Source organism: Podarcis tiliguerta, assembly GCF_965153285.1.
Source record: "Podarcis tiliguerta genome assembly, chromosome: 14".
Classification (NCBI taxonomy): Eukaryota; Metazoa; Chordata; class Lepidosauria; order Squamata; family Lacertidae; genus Podarcis; species Podarcis tiliguerta.
In genome coordinates, this window is record NC_139547.1 from 43554986 (window position 1) to 43571900 (window position 16915).

The following is a 16915-nucleotide window of genomic DNA, read 5'->3' on the forward strand; positions in this document are numbered from 1 at the left end:
ACCCTGTCAGCCCATAATACCTGTGCTCAGAGTTCTGCACTGGCTGAACCTGATACTGAGTCAAAGCTCTTAACAGCTTGGGACCAGTTTACTTGAGGGACTGCCTTACCCAATACATCAATCTGTGGAACTAGTACATTTACAAGGGCCACGAAGTCTCTTTCACACTTGTAATGAGTATCTTTTTCAGTGTGACAGGAGCTGCACCCTGAAACTCCTTGCACAATGCATTGGTTTTCAGTGCTTGCTAAAAAAAAAAAGGTTTTTCATTTGCCTGCCCAGCTATACATGGCTGACATGTATCTTAACGGGCAGCTTTATTTTACAAAAATAATGCATATATTTAAACGACAGGTTATACGTATAAAGGGTAAAGGGACCCCTGACCATTAGGTCCAGTCGTGACTGACTCTGGGGTTGCAGCGCTCATCTTGCTTTACTGTCTGAGGGAGCCGGCGTACAGCTTCCGGGTCATGTGGCCAGCATGACTGAGCCACTTCTGGAGAACCAGAGCAGCGCACGGAAACACCGTTTACCTTCCCACCGCAGCGGTACCCATTTATCTACTTGCACTTTGATGTGCTTTCAAACTGCTAGGTCGGCAGGAGCAAGGACCGAGCAACGGGAGCTCACCCCATCGCGGGGATTTGAACCGCCGACCTTCTGATTGGCAAGTCCTAGGCTCTGTGGTTTAACCCACAGCGCCACCTGCGTCCCATTTTACGTATACTTGTTGAGAATTTTAACATATGCCTTGTGTTCGCAGAGGTTGTGACCATTAAAACAGCATTCAGATTTTTAGAACGGTTTGTCTTTTTACCTTGGGTCTGTTACAGTTGGCAACTATCCTAATGATCCTTCTTTTTAGGTCTTCCATGTTGGGCATGCTTAGCCTGTTTGGTACACAACAATGAGGGGGAAGGAGATAAGCACTCATTAAGCCGTCTGACCAAGAACATCACTTTCAAACTGAATCAGCAAGTACACTGCATCCTTACCTTGGAACAACATCTTTCCCGACAATGACAGATATGATAAACTGCTTAGTATAGTCCGCAAGTGATTTGCTTAAAAAGAAAAGGAGGGTGTTAAAGAAAAGAAACGCTAACTGAAACCTACTGCCAGTTTCCTTATACAGACATGCATTACAAGAGTTTTAAAAGTGCTCCAAATTACTTCATTCAGAAAAGGGCCTTAAGCAAGAGAGAATTACACTGAGCATCTTCTATCACTGATACATAAAATATGACCAAATGTTACCACTGTTTGCACCACAATCATGTCTCCCCACCCCTTAAAAAAAAAGTCAGAACAATTGGAATGCTTTCCAGAGTGCAAGACCTTCCCTTGGGACCAGCATTTGGTAGAGTTATCTTCCAAGACAACGGTTCCCCTTTTCATGTGCATAATGCGCACATGCAGACATGCATGCAAAGATACAGTATTTGCCCATCGATAGATCTCTGCACATGACTTGTCTGTGCGCCATGCAGGGCTTGCATTTGCGGGGAAGCTGTTCCACTTGCACAGTCCCAGTGCCAACCTTGTTGAGCTCAAGGGGGGGGGAAAGGAACCTTGTGTCGATTACTAAACCATTCCCACATGTACAGGTCTGTGTACATGTGGAAGCAGATGGGCAGGAGAGGTCACATAGGGTGGAAAGCCGTTCTGTTCTTTTATACAGATGATCCTATCTGATCTTAGATGTAGAAACCTCTTTGTGGATGACCAAGTCTGGAGCAATAATGGTCTCCTTGTGCTTTTAATTTATTTGCTTTTTATAAAGAGCCATATCATTATCAGAGCCAATTTATTTTTCATTGCTTACCGGTTATTCAAGAACACAATGTTCTTACTCAGATTGTTGTGGATAGAGGGGGATGGACACGCTACACTTAATAAAAGGAGTCCGAAATAAACTAGAGGAATCATAGTTCATTTTTGAAACCGTAGTTCATCTCTTACAGGGGAGAAATCTATATGCAGAACCAAACCAGTTCAATTCACATAAGTTCTTCCTAAGCTGACCCAAGTTATCTTTACATCATTTCATGTCCCCTGGTTTCTCAAAGCTCATCGTGCTAAGCTAGGCTGGGCTCCCTTGCTCTATTTGCCAACAGATTTCTGTCCTGAAATGGGGATAGAAAATTAATATAATTTACCTTAATAAACCCCCTGGTGGAGAAAAGGCGTAACATCGCACATTGGGGAATGCGTTTTTGAGCATGATCGCCAAAATGGAGGCCGTTCCCCCTCCTAAGCTGTGGCCGACGACAACTAGTTTATATTCCTAGAGATAAAAAACACAGAAAGGGCTAGGACACAAACAGAAATATTGATGAACTGAGCAGCTCAGCTAAATGCCTGCAACAGAACATGTTGGAGAGTAGGTTGGAGGCAAGGGGGATGCACGCCCAGAGATTGGAAGTGACAACTTACAGGAGCAATTGTGAAGGCTTGGTTCAGAATCCCGTCATTTATTAGCCTTCTGTAAATATAGTTGGCGGCCTGGGTTATCCCCTAGGAGACAAAAAAACAGTGTCTCAGTTTGAAAGCTCGTTTGTGTTTGCAATATGTGCTTAAATCCATAGCTCAGTCGGTAGAGCATGAGACCCTTTATCTGGATCCCCTGGGAGTCTGCCCAGCATCTCACTGGACACACAGGGACAAACAGTTTTGGATCTCCAGGCTTTGCAAAGCTGTCACAGAACTACCTGCTGACCTTATGCACAAAACCATTTTCCAGAACGTCTTCCAATGTCAAGTGTTCGCAATCTGCCGAGAGATCCGTGAGGACGTCCTGCATGCAAAATAAAGGAAATGCAGTTTCGGCATTTTGGCTGCCTGCCAAACATACACAAAGAACACCACCCACTGCCAGGATCAGGAATACCTTCTTGAAGAGTTGACACCACTGGACATCGGATGGCAGAGGCTTTTATACTCAAGGTATTCTGGAAGGCATGTTAACATCTAGAGCATGGGCTGTCAGCATTGTGACCGCCAGATGCTACGGACTACAATTCCCACCATCCCATTGACCGTGCTTGGTTGGGGCTGATGGGAATTGTAGTCCAATGGCATCTGGAGGGCACTCATTTTGGCTTCACAGAAACTGACCAAGACAGTGGAGGAATCAGATATGCTTGGCTTGGCTTGGCAGTCCAAAGAACAAAAGAATATGAAAAATGAAATACCCAAGAAGTGTTAGCTTCTTAGGAAAACAGACAATATGTATGAGGTAACTGTTTAAATAATGAATAAATTAATGCTGTTCCATCTATGATCTTTTCTGATCTTCATTAAGATTTAATTGTATTAGTTTATGTAATTTATTTAGACTTCTTCTTTTCTTCTTTCTTTTTTTTTGTTCTTTGTAACCTTTTAAAATCTTTTTTCTACTTCTCACATTTCAAAGTTTTGATTTGTATGTATTTGCTCATTTTTTTTAAAAAAGCAAAACCCAAAACAAATATGCTTGGCTGAAAAAGACAAAGCACGAGCTTTTGTAACCAAAGAAAATATTTATTAAACTATATTTTAAAAATGCTTGGCTGATTATATAGGCTATGGAGGGCACTGATTATAATAATATAGCAAGCAAAGGAAAGAGATAGCCCAAATAAGGTATCATAGCTAAAATCAGTGCGGTTTTTATTTATTTTATTTTTTGGAATACACTTCTCAGTAAAAGAAGTAATGAGATTAGACTTCTGAGATATATGAAGTGCAAAGACATAGTAGTATTGCTGCATATATCTGATACATTTGATTTCTTGCATAGTATTTCTTAAGATATTTAATTCTTTTTTTTAAAAAAAAGTTAATAAATAAAAAAATAAGAAAAGGATTCTCATGCCAAGTACTACATCTGGCACTACAGGGTTTTGCATACATGCTGCCAGTTCATCGTGTACACAAAGGTGTCCAAACTGTTTTGAAATCCACTGAAAATGCAACTGGTGGTGATTATAATATATACAGGGATGCGCCACGCATTTAGATGACGTACAGACAAGTTATTCCTATATAAACTTCCCATTCATACTAGAGCAGCAGCAGCTGACTTTGTCCCTCCAGGTGTTGCTGGATGACAACTGTCATAATTCCTGCCTGGGACTGATGGGAGGCTGAAATCCAGTTAACACCAGGAGAGCACAACATTGCTCACCTATGCCCTAGATGTTAAAAATGCCAGCTAGAATCCCCAAATGATGTTTGTTGACCCAACACGTCAGAACTAATATTTCTGTAACAACTCGCCAGCGATTATCCATGCCAAGCCATAGAAAACAAAAAGTAATGTAAGCCGTGCTCCCAATTTTTCAATTTCATGAAATAGATATTACCTCAAATGACAGGGTTCCTCTCACAGCGACGACGACGGCCTCTTTTTTGTGATCCAGTGCAATGTAGAACGGGATCTCATAAATCTAAAAAACACAAGGGCGGGCATGGGAGCATGAGATCTTCCACACTGGGTCATGCCAGTGGTCCGCTTAGCTCAGCCACTGCATCATCTAAATGCCTCTGGAAGGCTTGTAAGCAGGGAGAGGTCAGTCCCTCTCTCTGACTGACAGATGATGAGGACTGCCTGCGGGATGAGGAGCCAACGAGGTGGGAATTGCATGGAAACCAGTCACACCAGTCTGACCCCCTGCTTGCTCAATGCAGGATGCAGCTACAGCATCCTTGAGAGATGGTTTCCATGCAATTCCTGCTTCATTGGCTCCTCTTGGTAACTGCTGATGGATCCAGCCTCTACAGAGTTATGTATCTTTTTTTAAAAGTCTGTTATGGCACTGGCTATTGAATGTCATGTGGTAGCGAGTCCCACAGGCCAAGCATATTTTTATGCAGTGCTTTTTTCCATTAAAATGTTTAGGGGTACTCTCATTTTTACTCAAGAAAACCACCATTTGATAGTTCAAATACAGTCATACCTTGGAAGTCGAACAGAATCCATTCCGGAAGTCCATTCGACTTCCAAAACGTTCAAAACCCAAAGTGCAGCTTCTGATTGGCTGCTGGAAGCTCCTGCAGCCAATCGGAAGCCCCATTGGACATTCAGCTTCCAAAAATAGTTTGCAAACCGGAACACTCACTTCCGGGTTTGCGGCGTTTGGGAGCCAAAACGTTTGAGAACTAAGCTGTTCGAAAACCAAGGTACGGCTGTACAGTAAATGGACAAAAGTACAAAGATTCACAAAATGTTTTGGGGTATGTTTACCCCTGCGTCCCCCCAGAAAAAAGCACTGTTTTTATGTACAGTGGTACCTCTTAAACCTGTCATTCATTCAACAAACTCGTCCCATCAGTGCAATGACTTTGGGCTGCGCAACGGAACTTCCCCTCCCTATCCTCTCCCCCAAGTGCCCCCTAAATATTTTCTGGGGGTTCCATCAACCCTCAAGAGAAGTTTTGGGGAAGGCACAGGGTACGTGGGGGGGGGGAGGAGAGAGAGTTCTGTTGCACAAGTGGAAATTCTTGTGCTAGTGGATGCCACCCTTTGTGATTTGAAATAACTCCTTTCCTTCGTCACCATGTTAAAGCAGAGAGCGTTCTTGCCGTAACTGCCCAACCTTGTCGAATAGGCTTGCTGTCTATTAAAGGCTGTTTTCTGTTTCAAACTATGTTTCAGCTATCCTGGTTGGGTCTCTAACCACTGACATCAACGGCCTGAGTGGAAAACCCCTTTTCATTTCCGGACTTTAAAAATAATTAAGAAATTACTAAGAACCAACTCGGTTTATTTTTGTTCCAACGGCTTACTTTATTGTGGAAGCTGATGTGAATGAAATCTCTGTACTGAAGTCCTGTGATTTTTAAGATCGCTCCAAAATTCATGTTAAGACGATCGCTGCCGATTATATCGGTCTCTGTTGGGCTGCTTCTACAACTTCATAAATTGAAGACAGAAGAAGAAGAAATGAGACATGCAAAATTCAAATCGGCTACACTTCCCAAGTAAAAGAAGCCTCTCACAAGGCTTCTTTTGAAGATTGCTAGCACGTCAGTTTTGTTTATTTAATGAATTTATATCCCACTATTTCCTCCAAGGGACACAGGTGGCGCTGTGGGTTAAATCACAGAGCCTAGGACTTGCCGATCAGAAGGTCGGCGGTTCGAATCCCCGCAACGGGGTGAGCTCCCATTGCTCGGTCCCTGCTCCTGCCAACCTAGCAGTTCGAAAGCATGTCAAAGTGCAAGTAGATAAATATGTACCACTCTGGCAGGAAAGTAAACGGTGTTTCCGTGCACTGCTCTGGTTTGCCAGAAGCAGCTTAGTCATGCTGACCATGTGACCCAGAAGCTGTACGCCGGCTCCCTCGCAACCCCAAAGTCGGCCATGACTGGACCTAATGGTCAGGGGTCCCTTTACCTTTTCACCTATTTCCTCCAAGGAGTTCAAGGTGGCATGCATACTGTACATCTCTTCCTCATTTATTCCCACCCTCACAACAACCCTGCGAGGTAGGTTAGGCTGAAAGACAGTGACTGGCCCAAGGTCACCCAGTGTGCATCATGGCTGAGTGAGGATTCGAACCCTGGTCTGAGTCCAGCACTCTAACCACTACACCATACCGGCTCTCCTTGCGTTGCGAGTCATAAAGGGAAATGGGGAGTAAGTGCTACTGAACTCAGTGGGACTTGCTATTGAGTAAAACCTGCATAGGTTGCATTACAAATTCTTAAACTGCATAACAGAAGCATAGGAAATCAAATTCAAATATCATCCCCCCCCCGACCCAGTTGTAAGAGGGACTGCCCTCACCTATCAATCAATCTCTGGGTTCTCATCCCTAATACAGAATGAGGAGCCTACATCCCTCCAGATGTTGGTGGACTTTGACTCCCATCATATAAGGCTACCGGACAAGCTGGCTGGGGTTTATGGGATTTTGAATCAAATGAGGGTGCCAACACTGACAAGCCCAGGTTGGAGCAACCCACAAGGACCTGGGAGTGCAGGGTTCAAATCCCCCACTCAGGCACAAAGCTAGCTAGGTGACCTTGCGCCAGTTGCTCAATCTCTGCAACAGGTCTCCTACCTCACAGGGATGGTGCAAGGATAACAGAGGGCAAGGAGAATAAAAGGGAAGGCAGAAAAACTCCGCAACCAGGGGCAACATGTCTTTGAATACCAGTTTCTGGGAATCACAATGCAAAGAGTTGCACGCACGTCCGAATTGTGGCCAATGTGGGGACAAAATGCTGGGGTAGCTCCATTGCTTAGAGCGTGGTACTGATAACGCCAAGGTTGCAGGTTCGATCCCTGTATGGGACAGCACTGCAGCGGGTTGGACTAGATGACCCTCAGGGTCCCTTCCAACTCTATGATTCTATCTATGACTAGATGGGATTTTCATCTGATCTACCGGGGATTTTCTTATGTCCACTCCTGTGACTCAGTCCCCCACCCAGGCAAGCAAGAGGCATTGTCAGAGTTCAAGCACACATTCCCAGACAGATAAAAATATCTGGGTTGCCAAGGAGAGCCAGTGAGGGTTGTGGCCTGGAGAAAGACGCAAGGGCCACACAGAGAGGCCTGGGGGCCACATTTGGCCCCTGAGCATCAGGTTCCCCGGCCCTACATTATGAAGAGTAATTTTATATTTTAAACAACTCAGTTATACAGCTCAGTTTACACCACCCATTCTCTGTTTCCAAGCTTTCTGAACCTATATAAAAAGCTAGCAATTCTTTGAAAAACAACAATCATATTTTGACATGTTATCAAGTTAACCCCCAGAGTGGAGCCTCCTCAAATGCTACACTGCAAACAGCAACTTTCTTATACGATGAGCCACCACATTTAATACTCGTGTTTAACATGCCATATTAAAGAATTAAATTTGCCAACCTGTTTTAGACAGTGCATCAACCTACCAGGCTCCTTTAAGCTTACAGAGGCCTGTAAAAGGGTTTGCCATTATGTAGTAGGCCCAACCATAAGTAGCCACGGCAAACTTCATGTAGTGAGCGGCATTTTCTAATTCTGCATCCAAATCATCGGCCTGGGGAAGGAACAGAGAGTGAAGGTGGCTATGGTGATGAACATGGGTATGGTTATATCAATTGTGGGAAATTTTAAGAGGTGCCCCACCAGACAGGGCCCTCAGAGGTGAGTTTCCCTCCCACAGAAGATCTGAGCATATATGCAGCATCTGAACCCGGACGACGAGTTCAAAACATCCAGCAGTCTTACCGCAGGAGTTAATGGTGACTGAGTAATAATTTCTTCAGGCTCCTTGGGACAATTTTCCACTTTATCTTGCTCTTGGTGGAGAAGAGTGAGCCCCGCTGCAACGTCACTTGGCACCAAGTCGGTGTCCTGCAGAGAGAAAGTGACAGATACGTTCAGAAGAAAACAAAAACATTTTCAGGCAGCGACCGTATTTGGCACATGCAATATGAGCAGAATCACGCATGCACACATCGCGCTGAGCCCAGAAGTGACCAAAAAAACTCAAGAAAAGGGGCGGAATGGGGTGTTTGCAGGCTTTTCCAAAGGCGTTCCAAAGATATCTGATTTCACTTAAACATGCGGTGCCTTGGAACAAAACCCCCACAGAAATTAGGAGTCGCCTGCACAGAGAACCTCAGAATCACATGCAAAAGGTACTGAGGAGCAAAAGACAGACATGTGATTGGTCCCTTTTCAACATGCTTGATGTCACACACAGCGAATTTAAAAGCACATATATGAGAGACACATTTGTCAGCTTCGCCTTTGAGCCAGTGCCACCGACTGGGCTCAACCACTTCAGCCCCGACTGGGCCAGGCGAGCTGGGGTAGCACTTCCAGAAGACCACCTTTCTCACAGGAACAGGTCTAAGTGCTGTGGACTCACAACTCAGAGCTGTGAGCACTGAACTCACTTCCAGAAGACAGCCATGCACAGCAGAGTATAGCAGAGCATAAATCACTCGGACGACAGCGCTGAAGAATATATTCTTTTATTCACTACAGCTATTGTACTATACAAACTATATACAAATGGAGACGCTGGACTGCACTGAGTGTCACAGCTGCTTTCTGCAGCGACCTTATCTACACAGAGATAACACTCAGTCTCTCTCTTTGAAGTGAGGATGGAGCGGAATAAGTAGTGGAGCACAATCCGCCTCCTTCTCTCTGGAAAATCAGCAGATTCTTGCAATGGGAGGGGTGAAATCTCCTCAACATTACCATTATGGACAAAGAGCAAACTCTTTACCCTCTTCCCCAGATATTATTAGGGCTGCTCATGTGGCTTGGCCTAGTATCAGAAATGACCCCTATGTCCATCACCCCTAAGCCCAGCTTGGGCCTCTTTCTCTGGAAAAAAACAATATGGGGGAAAGCAAGCCTTTCCTTCTTACCGAGAAGTAGGTGCGGAAAAGCTCAGCAATGGTTGTAAAAGCGACTCGGTGGTCGTCATCTTGCACGATGCAACAGCACATCAATCGGATTCTTTTCTCCCAGACGCGAGTGGCAGACTTCTTAACATTGTAAAACAGCTGGCCTGACTGGCTGCTCTCCAGGTCGCGACTGGCGCAATCGGGAAGGTACACCGTCTTCCTTCCGCCAAGCGGATCAAAGACGATGACGATGGCCGCCACGGTAAAAACAATGATAATCCAGCTGCAGGGCAGAAGGGAAGAATTGCATGAACTCTGGCTAGCGAGGGCTGTTCACGACACGCCAGCTCAGTTCACACGTTCTAGGAACCTGCGCCAAGAAATTCAAAGTTCCAACAAACAGGGGGGGGAACCCACCGCAATGTTTGCACTGGGAGAAGATAGTGGTGGATAGAAGCATCCGCAGGAGATACATTTTGAGAAATGAGCCCTGGGGAGCGCCTGCCTGCAAGCATTTTGCCCAAACCAGTGGCAATGGAAGAGGCCCCAAGATAATCTACGTCCAAGAACTGTATGTAATTGAACAGAAATATCCAATTACCGTATTTTTCCGTGTATAAGACTAGTTCCCCCCCCCTAAAAAATAATGTCAAAAATTAGGGGGCGTCTTATACACAGATACATCTCTCTCCATTTTCTTAAATCTGAGCCCCCCAAAATAGGGGAATCCCCGCGGTGGGGTGCGCTCCTGTCATCCGGTCCCAGCGCCTGCCAACCTAGCAGTTCGAAAGCACTCCTGGGTGCAAGTAGATAAATAGGGACCGCTTACTAGTGGGAAGGTAAACGGCGTTTCCGTGTGCGGCTCTGGCTCGCCAGAGCAGCGATGTCAAGCTGGCCACGTGACCCGGAAGTGTCTCCGGACAGGGCTGGCCCACGGCCTCTTAAGTGAAATGGGCGCACAACCCTAGAGTTGGACACGACTGGCCCGTACGGGCAGGGGTACCTTTACCTTTTTATACATGGGGGGGGGGGCGTCTTATAGATGGAAAAATACGGTACATCAGCCTTTCCTATTCTGGGGTTCTCCAGACGTTGTTGAACTATATCGGCCACCTCTCCCCAATGAACCAACCCAGACCCTGTGATTGTAATCTGGGGCTCTTCTCTGTGTGCCTCATCCACAGGAGTGTGGCAACACAAGAAGGGTCCCGTCCCCCCCCCCCCCCGCAAATGGTGGCTCTTCTGCTTGTGGTGTGCTTTCTTCAGGGAGGCCTGCCAAGCACCTTCTTTATTTTTAGGCGTCAAGCAAAAACTTTCTTCTCCCCCTGGATTTTAACCCTTAAGTACTTTCAAGTACAGTGGTACCTCAGTTTAAGAACAGGCCGGTTTAAGAACAATTTGGTTTACAAACTCTGCAAAACAGGAAATATTGTCCTGGTTTGAGAACTTTACCTCGGTCTAAGAACGGAATCCGAACGGTGGAAGGGCACCGGCGGCGGGAGGCCTAATTAGGGAAAGCGCGCCTTGGTTTAAGAATGGTTTTGGTTTAAGAATGGACTTCCGGAACGGATTAAGTTCGTAAACCGAGGTACCACTGTACTTGCACTGTACTCTTTTAGTGGGGCAGGATCTGTAAGACCAGTCTGCTATTTGTAGAGATACAATTTTTTAGGTATTCGTAGCTATCGTTTGTTGTAATTGGTTTTAGTGTTAATAATAATAAAATATTTATTACACACACACACACACACACCCTATCCATCTGGCTGGGTTTCCCCAGCCACTCTGGGCGGCTCCCAACAGAATATTAAAAACAAGATAAAACATCAAACATTTAAAAACTTCCCTAAACAGGGCTGCCTTCAGATGTCAGATAGTTGTTTATTTCTTTGACATCTGACAGAAGGACGTTCCACAGGGTGGGCACCCCTACCGAGAAGGCCCTCTGCCTGGTTCCCTGCAACCTTATACTGTATACGTTGTCTTGGCTCACTTTAGTGAGGAAGGTAAAGGTAAAGGTACCCCTGCCCGTACGGGCCAGTCGTGTCCGACTCTAGGGTTATGCACCCATCTCACTTAAGAGGCCGGGGGCCAGCGCTGTCCGGAGACACTTCCGGGTCACGTGGCCAGCGTGACGAAGCTGCTCTGGTGAGCCAGCACCAGCGCAGCACACGGAAACGCCGTTTACCTTCCCGCTATAAAGCGGTCCCTATTTATCTACTTGCACTTAATTGTGCTTTCGAACTGCTAGGTGGGCAGGAGCTGGGACCGAAGCCGGGAGCTCACCCCGCCGCAGGGATTCGAACCGCCGACCATACAATCGGCAGGTCCTAGGCACTGAGGTTTTACCCACAGCGCCACCCGCGTCCCTTATTAGTGAGGAAAGCATCTAATAAATATAAACGATAATATAACTCTCAGTATCCCTGACCATTGGCCATGCTGGCTGGGGTGCATGAGAGTTGGGAGCCCAATGATATGTGGAAGCCGCCAGATTGGGCAAGGATGCTTAGGTATGCTAACACCCAACCCAGACGCTCTAGGCGGAGGCAGCTGAACATCCTTACCTGGCAATGACTGTTCCAAATATGGCACTTATCATAGCCCCTTCGCAATTCACTCTGCGGTCCGATACCCATATGGCTCCGACAACAGCCCAGACCAGCTCTGGCAAGAAGAGGGCCAAGCGCAGATAGAGCAATTTAGGAAGAGATTTTCTTGGCCCAGGGTTGGAAATGGTTCCTGAAAGGTACAGTCGAAGTAAGAAGCATAAAATGGTTTCTCTGGTTTCAAAAGGGACATTGCAAGCGTAATTGTGGCCTAAATGTTCATATGGTCCATACTTCTGAAAAAAGGGCTGGGACAGGAGGACTAACTTTGCAGATAATGACTACGTCACAAGCAATATAGCAATGTGTTAATATGGATAAAGGGAAGATATTCACATATGGATATGTCAATCAGACAGCATAAGCTAGCCCTAATAAACACTTCAGAGCAGTGTAGTGGAACTAAATATGTCTACTCAGACAAAGCCTCCACGGAATTCAATGGGGACTTGCTTCTAGGTTAAGTGGATATGGGGCTGAAGGCTAAGCCTTGCTGCAGCCTTTGAATATTCATCTGAGAGAGAGAGAGAGAGAGAGAGAGAGAGAGAGAGAGAGAAGAATGTGCATGAAACGAAACTAAGGATCTTTCTCTCTCCAGTTAGAAGGTATTGTTTATAGTATTCACAATGCATAAAGTGGTGAACTATGTCTGTACATATTCCAAGAAAGCAAGCCCATTCAGTTTGTATCACCAAATACACAAAGGCTGTGCCCACACATAATGCCAAACCAAGGTTTAGTGTTATCAAGGATGAGCTGCAGCTGCTCTCGCATCACCCAGGCAGAACCTAGGTGTCCACTGTCCTAGTTAACAAACTAAACACAACGTTATTCTAGATTTAGGGCTTCGTCTCTAGATAAGGGAATAGATCCTGCAATGCAAGATGCAAAGATGCGTCCAATTCCAGAAGGTGATGAATGAACATAAGAAGCCATGGACCAAGCCAATGGCCCATTTAGTCCAGCATCCCGTTTTCACAGCGGCCAACCAGATCATGGAATCATAGAACTGTAGAGTTGGAAGGGACCCCTAAGGCTCATCTAGTCCAACTCCCTGCAAGGCAGGAATCTCAGCTAATCCATCCATGACAGATGACTATCCGAACTCTGCTTGAAAAACCCCAAAGAATGAGAGTCTGCCACCACCCGAGGGAGATGCCTCTGGGAAACCCACAAGCAGGACCGAAGCACAACAGCGCTCTCTGCACTCGTGATTCCCAGCAACCTCCAAAAATTGTGGTGGAACAACATCACTGTGGCGATAAGCCATTGATCGGCTGATAACAACATACGGTACTGAACCTGACCCTTTGGGATGGGAAACACTATAACAGAGTCGATATGCAATAATTAATTAATTTAATAAATACCTTTGGGCCCATCACCTCCTGGCAAATAGAAGGGGAAGAAATGGAGGCAGTGAGAGATTTTACTTTTTTGGGCTCCATGATCACCGCAGATGGTGACAGCAGTCACGAAATTAAAAGACGCCTGCTCCTTGGGAGAAAAGCAATGACAAACCTAGAAAGCATCTTAAAAAGCAGAGATATCACCTTGCCGACAAAAATCCGTATAGTTAAAGTTATGGTTTTCCCAGTAGTGATGTATGGAAGTGAGAGCTGGACCATAAAGAAGGCTGATCGCCGAAGAATTGATGCTTTTGAATTATGGTGCTGGAGGAGACTCTTGAGAGTCCCATGGACTGCAAGAAGATCAAACCTCTCCATTCTGAAGGAAATCAGCCCTGAGTGCTCACTGGAAGGACAGATCGTGAAGTTGAGGCTCCAATACCTTGGCCACCTCATGAGAAGAGAAGACTCCCTGGAAAAGACCCTGATGTTGGGAAAGATGGAGGGCACAAGGAGAAGGGGACGACAGAGGACAAGATGGTTGGACAGTGTTCTCGAAGCTACAAAGATGAGCCTGACCAAACTGCAGGAGGCGGTGGAAGACAGAAGTGCCTGGCGTGCTTTGGTCCATGGGGTCACGAAGAGTCGGACACGACTAAACGACTAAATAACAACAACAACAACTGCCTGTCGATAATAAAATTATTCCTGATGAAAATGATTACAATACAGAACACACACTCCTATAGATTTTATATGGACTGTGTCCAATGGGACTGTTCTGTCCTCTCCCCGTGAACCCTCAACCCTCTAGAGCAAATTCTGAGGATACAGTGGTACCTCGGGTTACATACGCTTCAGGTTACAGACTCCGCTAACCCAGGAATAGTGCTTCAGGTTAAGAACTTTGCTTCAGAATGAGAACAGAAATCGTGCTCCGGCGGCGCGGTGGCAGCAGGAGGCCCCATTAGCTAAAGTGGTGCTTCAGGTTAAGAACAGTTTCAGGTTAAGAACGGACCTCCAGAACAAATTAAGTTCTTAACCTGAGGTACCACTGTATATGGACGGCTGCAGGGGAGAGGTGAGGAGAGCAAAATTTGGGTGCACAAATGGATACAACACACACAAACATATGGGATACACACCCACACACCTCTAATGGGACATACACACATGTATACATAATATGTCTTGAATAGCACACTTTTAATACATAGTAAAACTTACAACCTTTTATTACCAATAAAAAAATAATTGACACAAACTTCAAAGGCTATTATTTATTACATTTATATCCCACCCTTCAGCCTGAAAGCTCTTTGGGCAGCACACAAACAATTCATTAAAATGTAATACGGCAATATCCCCTAAAACCATAAAACCAATGTGCACTGTAAGACAGCAATCCAGGAGCGGGGGGAGGGGGGAATGCCATTCTTAACTGGGCCATTTCCAAAGGCCTGAAGCACAAAATAAGTCTTAACCTGACATCTAAATGCAGGTAACAGGGTGAGTGCTGCCATGTCTCCCATGGGAGGAAGGGAAAATGCATCATCCCTGAACTGCTTTAAAAATGAAATATATTTCCTCCGGCTGAGTTTTAATAATCGGAGGGAAAGAATTATTACTAACCAATCTCCAAACATTGCTGCCGTTATTTCAACTGAACACCGAGAATTATCATTTGCTGGATGCTGCATGATGCACTCACAATAAAATAGTTGCCTCCTGTGAGCTCACCATCTAAGAGACTTACAGATGTACCTTGGAAGTTGAATGGAATCCGTTCTGGAAGTCCATTCAACTTCCAAAACATTTGGAAACCAAGGCAGCCAATCGGAAGCAGCGGAGGCCCTGTCGGACGTTCGGCTTCCGAAAAGCATTCAAAAACCGGAACACTCACTTCTGGGTTTTGATTGTTTGGGAGCTGATTTGTTCGGGAGCCAAGGCATTCAGGATAATAACAACAACAACAACAACAACTTGGCCTCCCCAGCCACCTTTGCTGTATTAATGCTGAATGCCAAGCCTCTTTATTGGCAGTTTGAGAGCAGTTTGGACGGGCATCACTTTGCTTTTCATACAGGCTAAGCAATTGCAATGCGATGCAGAATGCCACTCACCTTGCATGCTGATGTACAAAATAGAACACAGAGAACATATTATGGCTGCCAGGAGAATGAGGAGGACCAGCAGGTAACTGTGCAGCAACGCTCCACCGGCGCAGTTAAACTGCCCTTTGTGGATGGAGTACAAAACCAGAATTCCAATCCACCTGCGAAAACGAAAAGAAAGAAAAAAGGCACAAGACGTCAGCAAGGAAGGAAGCCTGGGCCACGATGCAGATCCTCAGTGAAATCCTGTATTAATGCACTTAGAAGAAATATATGGGGTGGGGAACCTCAGACCTGGGGGCAAATATGGCCCTCCAGGCCTTTCCATCTGGCCCTTGGGACTTTCCCCTAGGATACACCCCTCCCCAGGCCACTGGCACTACTCTGCACCCACATCAGGGGCTTTCCTTGTTGGAAAGTGTCCTTCGACTTTGATAATGCCTCCTGCTGGCTGGCTGGCTGGCAGATGGAAAAGTACATGTGTGTGTTTACGCATGAAAACCTCTGGCTTCCGCATGCCTGGAATGTAGCCTATTGCATAAAGAAGCCTGTTCCTTGAGATACCTGATTTGGCGACGGTGACACACGCCTTAGTTACACCCCATTTGGATTACTGAAACATGCTCTGTGTGGGGCTGCATTCGAAAAGTGCTCATATACTTCAACTGGCTCACAGAGCAGCAGCCAAATGGTTGAGCGGGGGCTGGTTATGGCTTGCTACAACAGCCCCATGGGTTAGCAGTCTGTTTCCAGGCATAATTCAAAGTGATGGTTATCACCTACAAATCCCTATGCAGTTTAGGTCCAGGCTATCTGAAAGACCATATTGCCTCATATGAACCTGCCTGGGCTTGAAGATCTTCAGGCAATGGCCTTCTCTCAACCCCTCCACCCTCACAGGCACACTTGGTAGGGATGTAGGAGAGGGCCTTCCCGGTGGCTGCTCCCAAACTTTGGAAATCCCTTCCTAGAGAAATTAGACTGGCTCCCTCCTTGTTGTCCTTCCACTGGCAGATTCATAGTAGAGTTGGAAGGGACAGTTCTTTAGGGAACTGTCTGTACAGAAAGGGCTGGTGCTGTCTGTTTTTATTGTAATGACCTGTACACACACACACACACACACACACACACACATTTTAATTCCATTGAAGTTTAATTGTTTTTAATGACTGAGTCCCACCTCCCCCCATATTTTTTGCTGTTTCTATTTTAGCTGTAAGCCACCTTGAGTCCCTTTCAGGCAGAAAAGTAGCATGTAAACATATTAATAATTGTTCAACCCACTTTTGCTTCAGGGTCCACCGACCACTTGCAAGTGGCCCCCAAAAGGCTTCTCATGATGGAATGTGGCCCCTGGACTGTAAAACCTTCTCTGCCCCTGTTGGACTGCAACCTCATTTCATCCAAGAGTTGCATTTTCACTAAGCTAATTTGGAAGGGTACAGAAAAAAAGAAATTTACTACAATTAGCCTAATCTGATAGGCTGTTGCATCTCCC

The 16915-nt window shown here is 45.7% G+C and overlaps 1 protein-coding gene across 4 annotated transcripts in view; it reads right to left on the reverse strand.

Moving 5' to 3' along the window:
- DAGLB (diacylglycerol lipase beta) overlaps window positions 1-16915 on the reverse strand; it is a 30875-nt gene that overhangs the window by 4359 nt on the left and 9601 nt on the right. For all 4 annotated transcript variants that reach the window (XM_083413526.1, XM_083413525.1, XM_083413528.1 and 1 more), the window contains exons 3-14: window positions 15427-15578; window positions 11913-12087; window positions 9367-9628; window positions 8210-8335; window positions 7891-8018; window positions 5773-5899; window positions 4350-4433; window positions 2723-2800; window positions 2440-2520; window positions 2163-2290; window positions 999-1067; window positions 821-893 (exon numbers count right to left, since the gene is read on the reverse strand). In XM_083413526.1, coding sequence (XP_083269652.1) covers window positions 821-893; window positions 999-1067; window positions 2163-2290; window positions 2440-2520; window positions 2723-2800; window positions 4350-4433; window positions 5773-5899; window positions 7891-8018; window positions 8210-8335; window positions 9367-9628; window positions 11913-12087; window positions 15427-15578 — 1483 coding nt within the window. The remainder of the gene's footprint in view (window positions 1-820; window positions 894-998; window positions 1068-2162; window positions 2291-2439; window positions 2521-2722; window positions 2801-4349; window positions 4434-5772; window positions 5900-7890; window positions 8019-8209; window positions 8336-9366; window positions 9629-11912; window positions 12088-15426; window positions 15579-16915) is intronic.